We start from the raw sequence: 15,994 nt of genomic DNA, 5'->3' as shown, positions 1-15,994 counted from the left end.
ATTCCAAGCATGAGAGAAGCGGAGGTAGCTTGCCTAAAATCTCTAGGGATTGACTTAACTATGATAAGAAATCTGTTTTCGCCATTATAAAGCCTGCATGGCTATTTTAGTGTTCAACAAATGAGAGACAATCTTTTGCTCCACAGAATGGAATAATTTTTTTTTTTGTAATGATTTTTTGTCAATGAGCTTTTCCAGTTCTGCTAATTTCAAATCCTTAGTAAGGCATTCCTTAACAACAGACATTGCTGACAGTGTCTAGTCCTCTGTTGGTAGCAATGAAAAGACTTAACATCAGGCCTCAGATTCAGTGGGAGCTCACAGGAGCGCAGCTCCTGAACCTTTCTGAGAGTTCCACCTCCTTGTCCATTGAATAGTAATGCAGCTGCGTAACAATCCCTGGATGAGCTCCACCTATTTTTCTACAAAACGACCCTTGCTTAACATCAACCAACTACTGGCAGACAACTGAGGGATGATGTGATAGAGGTTTAAAAGATTAAGCATGGGATAGAGAAGGTAGAGAAAGAAATACTTTTCTCCCTTTCTCACAAGAACTCATGGGCACTCAAATTGCTGAGCAGTTGGGTTAGAACGTATGAAAGGATGTACTTCTTCACCCAAAGAGTGATTAACACATGGAATTCACTGCCACAGGAGGTGGCGGCAGCTACAAGCATAGACGGCCTCAAGAGGGGACTGGAAAAACATATGGAGAAGTCCATCTGTGGCTATTAGCCACAAGGTATAGATGGAACTCTTTTTCTGAGGCAAGTGAAGCTCTGTATTCTTGGTGCTTGGGGAAGGAAGGCAACAGTGGGAGGGCTTCTAGTGTCCTGGTCCCACTACTGGACCTCCTGATGGCACCTGGGTTTTTTGGCCACTGTGTGACAGAGTGTTGGACTGGATGGGCCACTGGCCTGATCCAACATAGCTTCTCTTATGTTCTTATGTCACTGATATGGTAGTATATAGATACATAAGAATAGTCAATAGAATCATGATCAGCTCACATCTTAATGAGGTAAATAAATAACGCATAGATCACAGGGGAATTCTTATAAGGAATGTATACAAAGATTTAAAATGTTTTAGTCCACATGTCCTGCAAAGCACTTACAATACTTAAATGTACCATATGGAACATTTTGTTACAACTGGCTAACATTAGGTATCAAAATAAGAATTTGTGTGACCACTGATAAAACAATTAAATGGCTTCTAACCAGTATGGATTCTTTGATGTCTTGTAAGGTTTGTGCTCTGGGTGAAACTCTTTCCACACTCTAAGCATTTATATGGTTTCTCTCCTGTGTGGATTCTTTGATGAGAAATAAGGTGTGAGCTCACACTGAAGCTCCTTCCACACTCCAAGCATTTGTATGGTTTCTCCCCGGTGTGGATTCTTTGATGCACACCAAGACGTGAGTGGTCAGGAAAACGTTTTCCACATTCTGGGCATTTATATGGTTTCTCTCCTGTGTGAATTCTTTGATGGGAAGCAAGGTTTACACTGACACTGAAGCTTCTTCCGCATTCCATGCATTTATATGGTTTCTCTCCTGTGTGGATTCTTTGATGTCTAATAGATCCTGTCCTACTGCTAAAACTCTTTCCACAATCTGAGCATTCATATGGTCTTTCTCCTGTGTGGATTCGCTGATGGGCAGTAAGACTTGAGCTCACGCTGAAGCCCTTTCCACACTCCAAGCATTTATATGGCCTCTCCCCATTGTGAATTCTTTGATGATAAACAAGGCCTGAGCTATGACTAAAACTCTTCCCACACTCTGAGCATTTATAAGGTTTTGCCCCTGTATGGATTCTTTCATGGTAAGCAAGGCTTGAACTGTGACTGAAGCTCTGTTCACATACTGAGCATTTATAAGGTTTCTCTCCTGTGTGGATCCTTCTATGAGAAATGAGGCTCGAGCTCACACTGAAGCCCTGTCCGCAGTCCAGGCATTTGTATGGTTTCTCACCTGTGTGGATTCTTTGATGGTAAGAAAGGCCTGAGTTGTGACTGAAACTTTTCCCACATTCCGAACATTCATATGGTTTCTCCCCTGTGTGAATTCTTTGATGGTAAGCAAGGCTTGAGCTGTGACTGAAGTTCTGTCCACATGCTGAACATTTATAAGGCTTCTCTCCTGTGTGGATTCTTTGATGGGAAGTAAGGCTGGAGCTCACACTGAAAGTCTGTCCACACTCCAAGCATTTATATGGTTTCTCACCTGTGTGGATTCTTTGATGATAAGCAAGACCTGTGCTGTGACTGAAGCTCTTTTCACACTCTAAGCATCGATATGGTTTCTCCCCTGTGTGGATTCTTTGATGGGAAATTAGATTTGAAATCATATTGAAGTTCTTTCCACACTCTGAACAATAATACGGTTTCTCCTCCATGTCTATTCTTTGTTGGGAATTAAAAGTTGGGATCTCACTGAAGTTTTCTCCAAAATCAGTGCATTTGTGAATTTGTGCATGCAGTCTAACCATTGATCGATGGGCCTTATTCCCACAATGTCCTTCTTGCTCTGGAATCTCATGGAGGGCAGCGCCATAAGAAGAAATGGATTTTTGTATGTACTCATTTGCTTCAGTTTCCTTTTTCCGCTCTTCACCCCTTTTCTTCCATTCCATATTACCTGAAGCAATAGGAAAGAGAAACCTGGTGAGTGAGAAATGGATCTTAAGATCAGAGAACAAACCCTCTTAACTGTTCTGAATAACAGAAAATATTTCATGTTTTGATACCAATGCAGTGTAGCATGTTGGGTCTCCATGCATGCAGTCTGAGCTTCAACCCTTCCTTGAATCTCTTATTAAATGATCTCAAGGATAAGTGCTTGGAAGACTTCAGCTAAGAGCTTCAAGAGCCATTTCCAGCACAAGAAGACAATACTGAGGAAGAAGGACTGATGTACATAGTTTTATGTTCAATAAAGCCCGGCGTTGCATAGACCATGTATGGTTACCAGGAGTGGCCAAATTTATTTAACATAAGAACCACATAGAATAAACGTCCAATGTCTGAGAGCTGCAAGACATGAATGTCAGATGTCAGAAGTCCAGCTGCGAACAGGAAAAAACACACACCAATTATTTTTGCTTCTTCCAGCCATGGCAGATGTTCAGGGATTCCACACCATTCTGCTTTAATAGCCTCATAAAGGGAAAATATAGAACTATAGAATCATGGAGCTGAAAGGGATTCCCAGGGTCATCTAGTCCAATCCCCTGTGCAATGCAGGAAACTCACAAATACCTCCCCCCTCCCTCACCCAGTGACCCTTGCTTTATGCCCAGAAGGCGGCAAAAAAACCTTCAGGATCCCTGGCAAAACTGGCCTGGAGAAAAACTGCTGTCTGACCTCAAAGGGACGAACAACATTTCCCTGAGCATGTAAGAAAGGGTAATGAGAACTAAGAACTGATGTAACCCTTTCCTGCCCTCCTTCATCTGATCTGCCAAAGTTCACAGGGTCAGCATTGCCGTCAGATGGCCGTCTCTCTAGCCTCTGTTTAAAAACCTCCAGAGGAGGAGAGCCCACCACCTCCTGAGGAAGCCTGTTGAAACTCCTTTTTTTTTTTTTAGGCAGGGATCTGAAACTGTCCTGCAAAGGAGAGAGTAACAGCAGAACAGCTGGATGCTGTAGATTCAGCGCAACATTTTAATACAACGGTAGTAGAGTGAAAAGGCTTCCAGGAAAGTCCTACCCCCGTCCCCTCCCCCGCATATACTGTTTTAAAATTGCACTCCCTCTTCTCTATGTTCACTGGTGATATTTATCTGTTAGAGATTATTTTAAATCATTATTTGTTATTCATTTGTAAAGAGAAGAAAAAAACATCTTTGTCAGTTTAGCTCATTCACTAGTTATTGGCCAATTATTTGTGTGGCTTTTCTATCTATCTATCTATCTATCTATCTATCTATCTATCTATCTATCTATCTGTCTGTCTGTCTGTCTGTCTGTCTGTCTGTCTGTCTGTCTGTCTGTCTGTCTGTCTGTCTGTCTGTCTGTCTGTCTATCTATCTATCTATCTGAGATTTATATCCCGCCCTTCCCACTAGGGCCTTTTATACCCAAGGCCCACAGTCTATTTATTTAAAATATCGTTATGCTTGCCTTTCTCCTTTGCATCTCTCAATCTGAATTTCCGCTGGAATTTTACACCACAGTGGAGAAGGTGGAACAGTGATGGACACTTCAGCCCAGAGAATTGTAGACCAGGTTTTGAGATCTAATTATTGCTCTATAAATGATAACCAGGTGTAATTACCCCAAACCTAAAAATCAAACTTCTGATAACTCAATTTGGCAGTTAAACAAATTGCCAAGGTGGAATGAGACGGTTGATAAAAATCACAATATCCTTATATTGTCAACCCTTTTTTAAGGCTCTTGCAGGCAGGGATTTCATTTAACTAGATGCAGATAGTGGACAAGCCACGTGGTGCAGAGCAGTAAGCTGCAGTATTGCAGTCCAAGTTTTGCTCATGACCTATGTTTTATCCCAGTGGAAGCTGGGTTCAGGTAGCCGGCTCAAGATACCCAGCTTGCTGGGGGTGAAGTGTAGATGACTGGGGAAAGCAATGGCAAACCACCCCGTAAAAAGTCTGCCAAGATAACGTCATGATGTGATGTCACCCCACGGGCCGGTAACGATACGGTGCTTGCACAGGGGACTCCCTTTACCTTTTACATAATGGATATTCTTTGTACTTAAAGTTATCGTCTCAATAGCCATTTATGAACATTATTGTCTGCAATGTCTGTGCTGATTTAAAAATAAAACATCTACCCAAAGTAAAAATATCCTAAAAACCTTTCAGCGGCATCAAACACTTGCAATACAAAGACAGAGAGAGCCAGTTTGGTGTAGTGGTTAAGTGTGCGGATTCTTGTCTGGGAGAACCGAGTTTGATTCCCCACTCCTCCACTTGCACCTGCTAGCATGGCCTTGGGACAGCCATAGCTCTGGCAGAGGTTGTCCTTGAAAGGGCAGCTGCTGTGAGAGTCCTCTCCAGCCCCACCCACCTCACAGGGTGTCTGTTGTGGGGGAGGAAGGTAAAGGAGATTGTGAGCCGCTCTGAGACTCTTCGGAGTGGAGGGCAGGATATAAATCCAATATCTTCTTCTTCATTCCTCACTGGTCCTGAGACCCCAACATCAGGGATGTACACTCAAATTGTAGCTAAGAAAGCATCTCATGGGTGCCGCGGAGGAATGACAGACAATGGCTGCCGCTCTTCCCCATCCACCAAACCTAGCTTGATGCTGCCCAAGTAAGCCAGGGGGAAGGGAGCTGGGAAAGAGCCACCTCTTCCTCTTTACCTGCCCAGGTCTCTGTGATATGTCCCAGGTCAACTGGTAGAGAGAACTCCAAAGAAGAAGAATTGAGAAACCCAAAGCTTGGAAGAGTTTTGGGGAGACAGAGAGAGAGAGCACTATCTAACATAAGAACATAAGAGAAGCCATGTTGGATCAGGCCAATGGCCCATCCAGTCCAACACTCTGTATCACACAGTGGCCAAAATACACACACACACTGTGGCTAATAGCCACTGATGGACTTCTGCTCCATGTTTTTATCCAATCCCATCTTGAAGCTGACAATGCTTGTAGCCGCCACCACCTCCTGTGGCAGTGAATTCCACATGTTAATCACCCTTTGGGTGAAGAAGTACTTCCTTTTTATCCGTTTTAACCTGACTGCTCAGCAATTTCATTGAATGCCCATGAGTCCTTGTATTATGAGAAAGGGAGAAAAGTACTTCTTTATCTACTTTCTCCATCCCATGCATCATCTTGTAAACCTCTATCCTGTCACCCTGCAGTCGACGTTTCTCCAAGCTAAAGAGCCCCAAGCGTTTTAATCTGTTTTAGAGCATCTCCAACCTTATTTTAAAAGAGCCCCGTGGTGCAGAGTGTTAAAACTGCAATACTGCAGTCCTAAGCTCTGCTCACGACCTGAGTCCAATTCTCAGTGGAAGCTGGGTTTTCAAGCAGCCGGCTCCAGGTTGACTCAGCCTTCCATACTTCTGAGGTCGGTAAAATGAGTACCCAGCTTGCTGGGGGGAAAGTGAAGATGACTGGGGAAAGCAATGGCAAACCACCCCGTAAAAAGTCTGCCGTGAAAACGTTGTGAAAGCAACGTCACTCCAGAGTCGGAAACGACTGGTGCTTGCACAGGGGACCTTTCCTTTCCAACCTAATTTTAAGAATTCAGCTTTAGGGGTTCCTGAGCAACATATTTCAGTTTCTAAGGGAATAATGACTACCAGGACTTTTTTTTTTTTGCAGCAGGAGTTCCTTTGCATATTAGGCCACACACCCCCTGATGTAGCCAATCCTCCAAGAGCTTACAGGGCTCTTAGTACAGGGCGTAACTGTAAGCTCAGGAGGATTGGCTACATCAGGGAGGCATGGCCTAATGTGCAAAGGAGTTCCTGGTACAAAAAAAAGCCCTGCCTCTCACAGAATGGCTGAATGGAGCATTTGAACATATGAACATATGAAGCTACCTTATACTGAATCAGACCCTTGGTCCATCAAAGTCAGTATTCTCTTCTCAGACTGGCAGCGGCTCTCCAGGGTCTCAAGCTGAGGTTTTTCACACCTATTTGCCTGGACCCTTTTTTGGAGATGCAGGGATTGAACCTGGGACCTTCTGCTTCCCAACCAGATGCTCTACCACTGAGCCACCGTCCCTCCCCTAGCCATTTATCTAGCCATGGTGATTTTCAGTGAATTCTGTACAATGCATTGATACTGACCAATGTCAAAAGCAATTCCTACTGCCCCATGTTCCCTCTAAGCTGCAGTCTTGTGAGCAAAAATTCTACTTTGTGAGCTACTGGCATTAAAGTTGTGAGCTACTGCATACATTATTGTGCTCTGGGATCATCTTCCTTGAGCTAAGACAAAAATGTGTGAGCTGGAGGCTAAAAATTCGCGAGCTAGCTCATGCTAACTCAGAGGGAACACTGCTACTGTCCCATATTTCTCACCCGAGACAAAGGGAGGCATACCCAGAGAGGCCAGGTTCCTGCAGTTCTCCTCCATTACTTCCTGGTGCAAAGCCTGCTGGCCTGGATCCAGCAAAGCCCACTCCTCCTCTGAGAAATACACAGCCACATCCTCAAAGGTCACCAGAACCTGAAAGAGGAAGGGAAAATGTTCTCCATGGAGATTATCCGAAAAGAAAGCAATAGGTGAGATGGCCTGGGGTGGGGTGGGGGGAAGTCTTCAGCAGAAGCATTCAAACCATTCCTAGCCAGTTTGGTGTTTACGGTAGAGCCAGTTTGGTGTCATGGTTAAGTGTGTGGACTCTTACCGGGGAGAACTGGGTTTGATTCCCCACTCCTCCACTTGCACCTGATGGAATGGCCTTGGCTCAGCCATAGCTCTCACAGAGCTGTCCTTGAAAGGGCAGCTTCTGGGAGAGCTCTCTCAGCCCCCCCCCCACCTCACAGGGTGCCTGTTGTGGGGGAGGAAGATAAAAGAAATTGTGAGCCACTCTGGGACTCTGAGATTCAGAGTGAAGGGCAGAATATAAGTCCAATATCATCATCATTTTCTTCTTCTTCTAAAGGAGATACATCTGTTTGGGCCCAGGGGACAGAAGCCCCCTGGGGCAATCCCCAGCCATTCTCATAAGCATCCCCTTGTTTACCTGATCTAGCTGCACAGAGCTGGTTTCCATTCCACCACGATGAGAAGGTCTAGACTGAAGCCTCCGTGTCTTTTCAGGGCCTGTGAAAGATACAAAACAGGTCTTTTATTGTGCTACATGCCCAGTTGAATTCAAGGCAGGGCTTCTTACCTTCACACCTGCCATAGTCAGGGACCTGCATTCCTTAAAGAGTGCCCCAATGTATCTCCGCCACCCCCATATGTGGTCATCTGGCAAGTTTTCATCTGGAGCGTCATGATCCTGGGCCTAGTGAGGCCTACAGGCTCCAGAGAAGCCTGCCTAGGAGTTACTACAGAAAGCTGACATTTCCCAGGATTCTTTCTGTCCCTCTGATTGGGTGGCAAAGTTTTGGAGGGAAAACTGGCATATGGAAGGGTGGGACTTGAGAGGAGAGCATAAAAGGGCCAAACACAGACAAGGGTGATTGGGTGCTCTGGGCCCTTCCATGCAGACCCTTACCAGAGTGGTGGCAGTCAGTAGAAGGCCCTCCTTGCTGTGTGACATGGATTGTCACAGGTTTCCCTTCCCAGACTGGGATGTGCTGCTATCTCATTAAAATGCAGAGTTCAGTTCTGGCCCAATGTTCATCTCGCTCTGTTGTACTGCTCTTTACATTTCTCTGTGTTGGCAACTTCTGTCTAAGCCAGGCGTCCCCAACCCCAGGTCCGTGGACCGGTACCGGTCCGTGGTCTGTTAGCAACCGGGCCGTGAGTTGTATAATTATTTCATTATATATGTAAGAAGAAGACGACTGTCGTTTGGATTTATATCCTGCCCTCCACTCTGAATCTCAGAGTGGCTCACAATCTCCTTTATCTTCCTCCCCCACAACAAGACACCCTGTGAGGTAGGTGGGGCTGAGAGAGCTCTTACAGCTGCTGCCCTTTCAAGGACAACTCTGCAAGAGCTATGGCTAACCCAGGCCATTCCAGCAGCTGCAAGTGGAGGAGTGGGGAATCATGCCCCCCCCCCCACCTTCCATTAGTGGAAAAACTATAATCTTCCACAAAACTGGTCCCGGTTGGGGACCACTGGTTTAAGCCCACTGAAAGTAATTGGCTTTTGAGTGCAGAAACTCTGTGTACTGTTAAGTCTTCAATGCCAGCAAAATGTATTTTGCGAGAGAGTGAGTCTCACAAGCGTACAGGCCCACATGAAAGCCCAGAGAAGAGGTTCAATTGGAGAAAGGCACTCACAGGGATGGACTTCATCTGGCTTTATTTATTTCAGTTTCCTCCCTGGAGGTTTTGCTGCTTTCAAAGATATTTAATCTGCTGTGAAATGCCATTCTTAACAAGTTGAACAAAGCAGGAGTCAAGTGGCACCTTTAAGACCAACCAATTTTTATTTAGAACGTAAGCTTTTGTGTTTTTATTTAGAACAAAAGCTTACGTTCTAAATAAAAATTGGTTGGTCTTAAAGGTGCCACTTGACTCCTGCTTTGTTCAACTGCTTCTGACCAACACGGCTGCCTGCTTGGATCTATTCTTAACAAGGAAATGCCTTAATTTTGGGAAGCTTTGGAGGCTGTTATTGTTAAGAGAAGCTATAAGAACGTAAGAGGAGCCATGTTGGATCAGGCCAATGGCCCATCCAGTCCAACACTGTGTCACATAAGAACATAAGAGAAACCATGTTGGATCAGGTCAATGGCCCATCCAGTCCAACACTCTGTGTCACACAGTAGCAAAAAACAAAACAGGCGCCATCAGGAGGTCCATCAGTGGGGTCAGGACACTAGAAGCCCTCCCACTGTTGCCCTCCTCCCCCAAGCACCAAGAATACAGAGCATCACTTGCCCAAACAGAGTTCCAACGAAAAGCTGTAGCTAACAACCACTGATGGACCTCTGCTCCAGATGTTTATCCAATCCCCTCTTGAAGCTGGCTATGCTCGTAGCCTCCGCCACCTCCTGTGGCAGTGAATTCCACGCAGTAATCAGCCTTTGAGTGAAGAAGGACTTCCTTTGATCAGTTCTATTGTTTTGCCTTCTTTTTCATGTTCCTATTGGTGTGTACCTCAGATTCTTGGGATCCTCTACATTTTATTAATGCTTTTGTGCTCCTTTATTTGGACATTGCTAACCTTACTGTTTCAGTACCTGAATTTTTTGGGGGGAGGGGGGGGAGGAGGATATCACATATTACATCTGACATTCATGTTTCACGGCTCTCAGACATCTGACATATTTCTTCAATGTGGCTCTTACCTTAAGCAAGTTAGGCCACCCTTGTCTTAGAGTAGATGGATCCGCTGCAGGGTTACCCTCCCCTTCCATCAGCTTCTGCCTCCGCTCCACCCCCAGCCGGGATTCTTCCCTCCCTCCCCAGCATCCCAATGCGATTTGAACTCACCAAGCGCGCCTGGGATGAGACAGATGCTATTGTGGGAAAGACAAAAGCCACTTTCCCACGGGGATGGGGAGGCACGGCAGGAAATGACCTCACGAGGCTCAGAGCTTTCCTTGGAGACAAAAGGCAGGGCTTTCCAAAGAGGGATCCGCCTGCGCTCATCCGCTCGCCACTCTTTTCATTGCCCTCCCTCCCTTCCTCCTTGCAACTCATCCCGGGAGACAGAACTGGGAACTCTTCCTTTGGCATTTGTACGGGATCTTCCGGGGTCGGTGGATTGCTGCAAAGCTGGGTGGCGCCAGCAAATTCGTCTTGCGGGTGATTAGGAAAGGGATTGAGGTTTTTAAAGAGCCACTGTTGAAATAAAGGTATAGGCAGGCCTCAGATTCAGTGGGAGCTCACAGGAGCGCAGCTCCTGAATCTTTCTGAGAGTTCCACTTCCTTGTTCATTGAATAGGATGTGCAGCTGCAGAACAATCCCTGGATGAACTCTACCACCTATTTTTCTACAAAATGATCTCTGGGTAAAGGTAGTCCCTTGTGCAAGCGCCAGTCGTTTTCGACTCTGGGGTGACGTTGCATCGCTATGTTTTCACACTTTTTTTACGGGGTGGTTTGCCATTGCCTTCCCTAGCCATCTACACTTCCCACCCCCCAGCAAGCTGGGTACTCATTTGACCGACCTTGGAAGGATGGAAGGCTGAGTCAACCTTGAGCCGGCTACCTGAGCCCAGCTTCCTCCGGGATCGAACTCAGGTCGTGAGCAGAGCTTGGAGTGCAGTACTGCAGCTTTACCACTCTGCACCACGGGGCTGCTAAAAGGTAGTCCCCTGTGTAAGCACCAGCGGTTTCCGACTCTGGGGTGACGTCACATCACATTTTCATGGCAGACTTTTTAAATGGGGTGGTTTGCTATTGCCTTCCCCAGTCATCTATACTTTCCCCCCAGCAAGCTGGGTACTCATTTGACCGACCTCGGAAGGAGGGAAGACTGAGTCAACCTTGAGCTGGCTACCTGAACCCAGCTTCCACTGGGATCGAACTCGGGTCGTGAGCAGAGCTTGGACTGCAATACTGCAGCTTACCACTCTGCGCCACGGGGCCACTAATACTGAAATGCCTATGCTTAAATCTAGGCAAGCAGCCGTGCTGATCTGAAGCAACAGACCAAAGTTGGAGTCGGATTTCACTTTTGAGACGAACAAAGTTTTATTCACAATGCAAGCACTTAATCAGACAATGAAATGGGGTATGGTGAGCAGAGCTACATATAGCTGGTGGGCAGGGGTTAAGCATGTAAAGTAGTACCAAGTTAGAATCTATGGCACTGCCTACCAGCTATATGTATATGAATATGTTCACTGTATCCCATTTCATTGTCTGATGAAGTGTGCATGCACACAAAAATCTTACCCGCTATATGTACCCCATTTCACGGTCTGAGGAAGTGTGCTTTCAGCACGCACAAGCTTATGCAACTTTACTCACTTTACCCCATTTCATTGTCTGATGAAGAGTGCATGCACATGAAAGCTTACCTGCTAGATGTACCCCATTTCACGGTCTGAGGAAGTGTGCTTTAAGCACACAGAAGCTTATGTTCTGACTGAAACTTTGCTGATTTTAAAGGTGCTACTGGACTCCAACTCTGTGCATAAATCTGCGATGTGCCGGCATTTGAAATACCACGTATGGCTCAGGGTGCTTACCAAATACAGAAACGTTTGGAGCTTTTAAGTATTGAGAAAAGACAAAACTAAATCACAGGCCGTGTTTATGATTTAGTTCTTTATCTGAGTTCACATTTTTGCACTGCTAATCCCCGTTGCCTTGCTTCTTGGACAGCCCGTTTTATTGATTGTATCGATTTACTTCAGGGGTCTTCAACGCCGACTTCCTTCTTGGGTCCTACCAAGTGTTTTTTAGAATGTGAGTGGGGCCAAATGTGGCTTTTTGCCCAGTAAGGCTTCTAATTGGCCACTGGAGATTTGACAGGCTGTGCAGATATTGCACTAGAAGCCCAATGTTTTTATTATTTATTTATTTTGTACATTTATAGACCGCCCTTCCCCGTGAAGGGCTCAGGGCGGATTCCAACAAGCTAAAACATTAAAACCAACAATAAAACATCAAAACAGTTAAAACAATTAAACCAATACATTAAGTCAATCATTTAAGACGGTATGGATGGTATAAGCACTTGAAGCGTAATTACCGTGGGCAGCCTAAGTTGCCCCAAGATGTCAACTGTATTGGCCCCAAATGAAGTGGATGGGAAGCCGGTGGGATGGTGTCATAGGCTGAGGACGTCCGCTTGCCTCAACCATAGACCTGGCGGAACAGCTCCCATTTTACAGGCCCTCCAGAATGGTAAGAAATCTGGAAGGGCCCAAATCTCTGTAGGGAACTGATTCCACCAGGTCGGGGCTGATTCACCAGGTGATATGTAACATTTTGTTTTGAGAATAATTTCTTTTATTTATTACCCCTGCTTGATTTCCACGCAAACTAACATATAGAAATGTACAGGGCTTTTTTTGTTGAAAAAGTCCAGCGGGAACTCATGTGCATATTAGGCTACACACCACTGATGTCACCATTGTTTCACACAGGACTTTTTTTGTAGAAAAACAAAGCCCAGCAGGAACTCAGTCGCATATCAGGCCACACCCTCTGATGTCAAGCCGATCGGAACTGCATTCCTGCACATTCCTGCTCAAAAAATGCCCTGGAAATGTAAAGAGGAGCACAACAGAGCAGAAGGATCTGCGTTGCCTGACTGAAGGGCGGCCATTTTGTGGCTGGCTCTGCCTCCTGTGGCCGCCATTTAGTGGCTGTGTGCGCCCATCATGCTGTGTTAGAATTCCAAAGGTGCTCATGGACTCCAAAAGGTTAGGGACCCCTAATTTACACTGGTAATCCGCCTGAACCCTCAGCAAGAAAGGAAAGGTCCCCTGTGCAAGCACCAGTCGTTTCCGACTATGGGGTGACGTTGCTTTCACAACGTTTTCATGGCAGATTTTTTACGGGATGGTTTGCCATTGCCTTTCCCAGTCTTTTACACTTTCCCCCCAACAAGCTGGGTACTCATTTTACCAACCTTGGAAGGATGGAAGGATGAGCCAACCTTGGGCAAGAAAAGCAGACTACAAATAACGTAAATCAAATAAATAAACCGAATAAGGCGAAGACCAGATAGTGCTTCACATGGGGTGGACAAAAGAGAGGAAGGGAAGAACTTTGTTGCTTTTTATCACTGCATTAGAACCCAAACCCATCATAGTAGATTAATACTAGAAAGTAGATTATCCAGCATCATTCATTAATTCAAGGTTGCCACTAAAATTTTATTTTTCATTTCCCTGACTTTCTGTGACCAACTTTTGTCAGTTTCCCTGACCACCATTAAAATATAACCACAAGTTAAAAAATGAATATGTCGTGTTGCATTAATGCAAGGCTTAATGAAATGTTCCACGCTATGACTACACAAGTCTCAACTGCAAAAATATTTGTCAAACTGAGAGATTTAATATCAGCTTCTTTCAACATTAACTGCAGCAACATATGTTTTACAATTGCACCAAAAATTACACCAAGATACAAACCTCAGTTCAAGTAAACTCTGCATGTTAGCAAGTAGGAACTTGCCAAAGTTGGGAAAGTTTCACTTCCACTTTCTGGCTCCAGAAAGTGTAATGAGCAAATCAGCAGCAAGAAAGGAGGTGGAGTTTCTGCAATCTAGAGAAGCAGACAACCCTCATTTGCAACCTTTATGCATGGGAGAAGTCAGGAAAGAGGGTGAGAGAGCTGTAAACTCTGTAAACTCCAGCAGGAGCAAAATTTATTTGCATGGGGCAGAGTAGAAAGTGCTAGGTGCCTGTGAAATCCAACAGAAGTAAAACACATTTGAAACTCTGCGGTGGGTTTAGCAGGAGACAAAACGTCCATTCCATACACAAGCATGACCCAAAAACATACTTATCTTTATATGTAAGTTAAATGCAGTACTAGCAGGTAGGGATGAAAATAGATGTTTAAAGTTTGCATATTTTGCTAAACGTTTAAATTAGCCTTGCTTTGCAAATGCTACAGGCAGACCTTGGAAATCATGCAGGGACAGAGCTCAACAAACATTTGGCTGGTTGCTGGGGGTGGAGCTGAGAAAAAGATGGAGCTGGGAAAGGACATCATTAAGTTCTACTTGTATTCTGCTACTTCTCTATTTCAGTTGCCACAAGAACAGATCATGCTCTTGCAGCAGCAGGTAAAAAATCTATTGCTTGAATATATTTTAATCACAATTTCCCTGATTTTCCCTGACTTCAGTCCAATTTCCCTGACTTTCCCTGACCAATTTCCATTTCCCTGACTTTCCAGAAAGTGGCAGCCCTGTAATAGAATTCAGTGCTGCGGGATGTGGCGAAGGCCGCTATTACAACAACTTTAAAAAGGGACTAGTCAAATTCATGGAGCCACAAAGTTCTGGCCATCGCATTCAAAGGGCACCATGCTCCTTTTAAATGCCTTCCCTTTGTTGGAAATAATGGAGAATGGGGGCACCTTCTTCTGGGGCTCGAAGAATTGGACCTACTGGCCCAATCTTTCTGAAACTTGAGGGGGGTGGGTTGTTGAGGAGAGACACCAGGTGCTATGCTGCAAATTTGGCGCCTCTACCTCAAAAAACATCCCCAGATGCCCACAGATCAATTCTCCATTATACCCTATGGGGACTGGTCTCCATGGGGTATAAATAATGCCCAGGGAACATTCAACACACACACCCCCACACATTTTCTGATAACCGTGAAGAAGGGGAGGGCCTCTATAAGAACACGAGAGAAGCCATGTTGGATCAAGCCAGTGGTCCATCCAGTCCAACACTCTGTCACACAGTGGTCAACAAATCCAGGTGCTGTCAGGAGGTCCATCAGTGGGGCCAGGACATCCACGGTTGCCCCCCCCCCCTTGCACCAAGAATACGGAGCATCACTTGCGTCAGACAAAGAAAGAGTTCCATCTATAACTTGTGGCTAATAGCCACTGATGGACCTCTGCTCCAGATGTTTATCCAGTTCCCTCTTGAAGCTGTCTATGCATGTAGCTGCCACCACCTCTTGTGGCAGTGAATTCCCTGTGTTAATCACCCTCTGGGTGAAGGACTTCCTTTTATTTGTTCTAACTTGACTTGCTCAACAATTTCGTTGAGTGCCCACGAGTTCTTGTATTGCGAGAAAGGGAGAAAAGGACTTCTTTCTCTACCTTCTCTGTCCCATACATAGCGTTGTAAACCTCTATCATGTCATCCCTCAGTCGTCATTTCTCCAAGCTTAAGAGCCCCAAGTGCTTTAACCTTTCTTCGTAGGGAAAGCTAGCAATCCCCTCCAAACCAGGGGATTTAGGTATCTTTGCAAAATAGGAATATTGGCTGTTTATCTCATTACCTATATTAAATCCATCTTCTGCTATATTTTAATGTGTTTTTCTTCTAATGGCAAACTATATATACCGTATGTTACATGTTAAAAGGTAAGTTAGTTGGATGGGAAAAACGTCTGAGAAAGAAATGCCCACATTTTGGCCCAGGCTTCTAACAATAGAGCGATTAACAGACATTCTCACATTTTGACATGTTACTGTTTTATTGGTTGCTCATGCTACCCAGATCAAAGGTTTGCTCAATTCGTTAATTTTACCATTCTGTCATTGGATCTTAAGTTTGTACCGATTTGCATTCTAAACTACTGCCTACCAGCTGTATGTAGCTCTGCTCACTGTGCCTGATGAAGTGTGCTTGGAGCACACGAAAGCTGACATGCTGAATAAAACTTTGTGGGGCTTAAAGGTGCCACTCACTCCTACTTTGTTCGACGGAGGTGTTGAACTCCGGTCCTCCAATGGTTAAATCAACAGAGCCCCGCTTCCTAGATAGGAAGGAAA

General features: G+C 45.1%; 1 protein-coding gene across 1 annotated transcript; it reads right to left on the bottom strand.

The window, feature by feature from the left end:
• Positions 1-998: 998 nt before the first annotated feature.
• LOC132571102 (zinc finger protein 883-like) lies at positions 999-10,319 on the bottom strand. The gene is made up of 4 exons (XM_060237780.1): positions 10,058-10,319; positions 7,683-7,762; positions 7,039-7,165; positions 999-2,648 (listed from the first exon to the last, which is right to left on the bottom strand). Exons 2-4 carry the CDS (start codon positions 7,710-7,712, stop codon positions 1,222-1,224), a joined length of 1,584 nt encoding a protein of 527 aa, XP_060093763.1. The 5' UTR covers positions 7,713-7,762; positions 10,058-10,319; the 3' UTR covers positions 999-1,221.
• Positions 10,320-15,994: the final 5,675 nt, after the last annotated feature.

Source organism: Heteronotia binoei, chromosome 5 (genome assembly GCF_032191835.1).
Source record: "Heteronotia binoei isolate CCM8104 ecotype False Entrance Well chromosome 5, APGP_CSIRO_Hbin_v1, whole genome shotgun sequence".
NCBI classification, from domain to species: Eukaryota; Metazoa; Chordata; class Lepidosauria; order Squamata; family Gekkonidae; genus Heteronotia; species Heteronotia binoei.
Note: the sequence above shows the minus strand (reverse complement) of the source record. Positions and strands in the feature narration are given on the sequence as shown.

What these genes read in the sequence shown, in the direction of transcription:
- LOC132571102 (XM_060237780.1), bottom strand. Translation starts at nt 7,712, where the DNA reads ATGGAAACCAGCTCTGTGCAGCTAGATCAG. An exon ending in GCTCTGTGCAGCTAGATCAG is followed by an intron (nt 7,166 to 7,682) that starts GTAAACAAGGGG and finishes TTCCTCTTTCAG; the next exon opens with GTTCTGGTGACCTTTGAGGA. An exon ending in CAGGAACCTGGCCTCTCTGG is followed by an intron (nt 2,649 to 7,038) that starts GTATGCCTCCCT and finishes CTATTGCTTCAG; the next exon opens with GTAATATGGAATGGAAGAAA.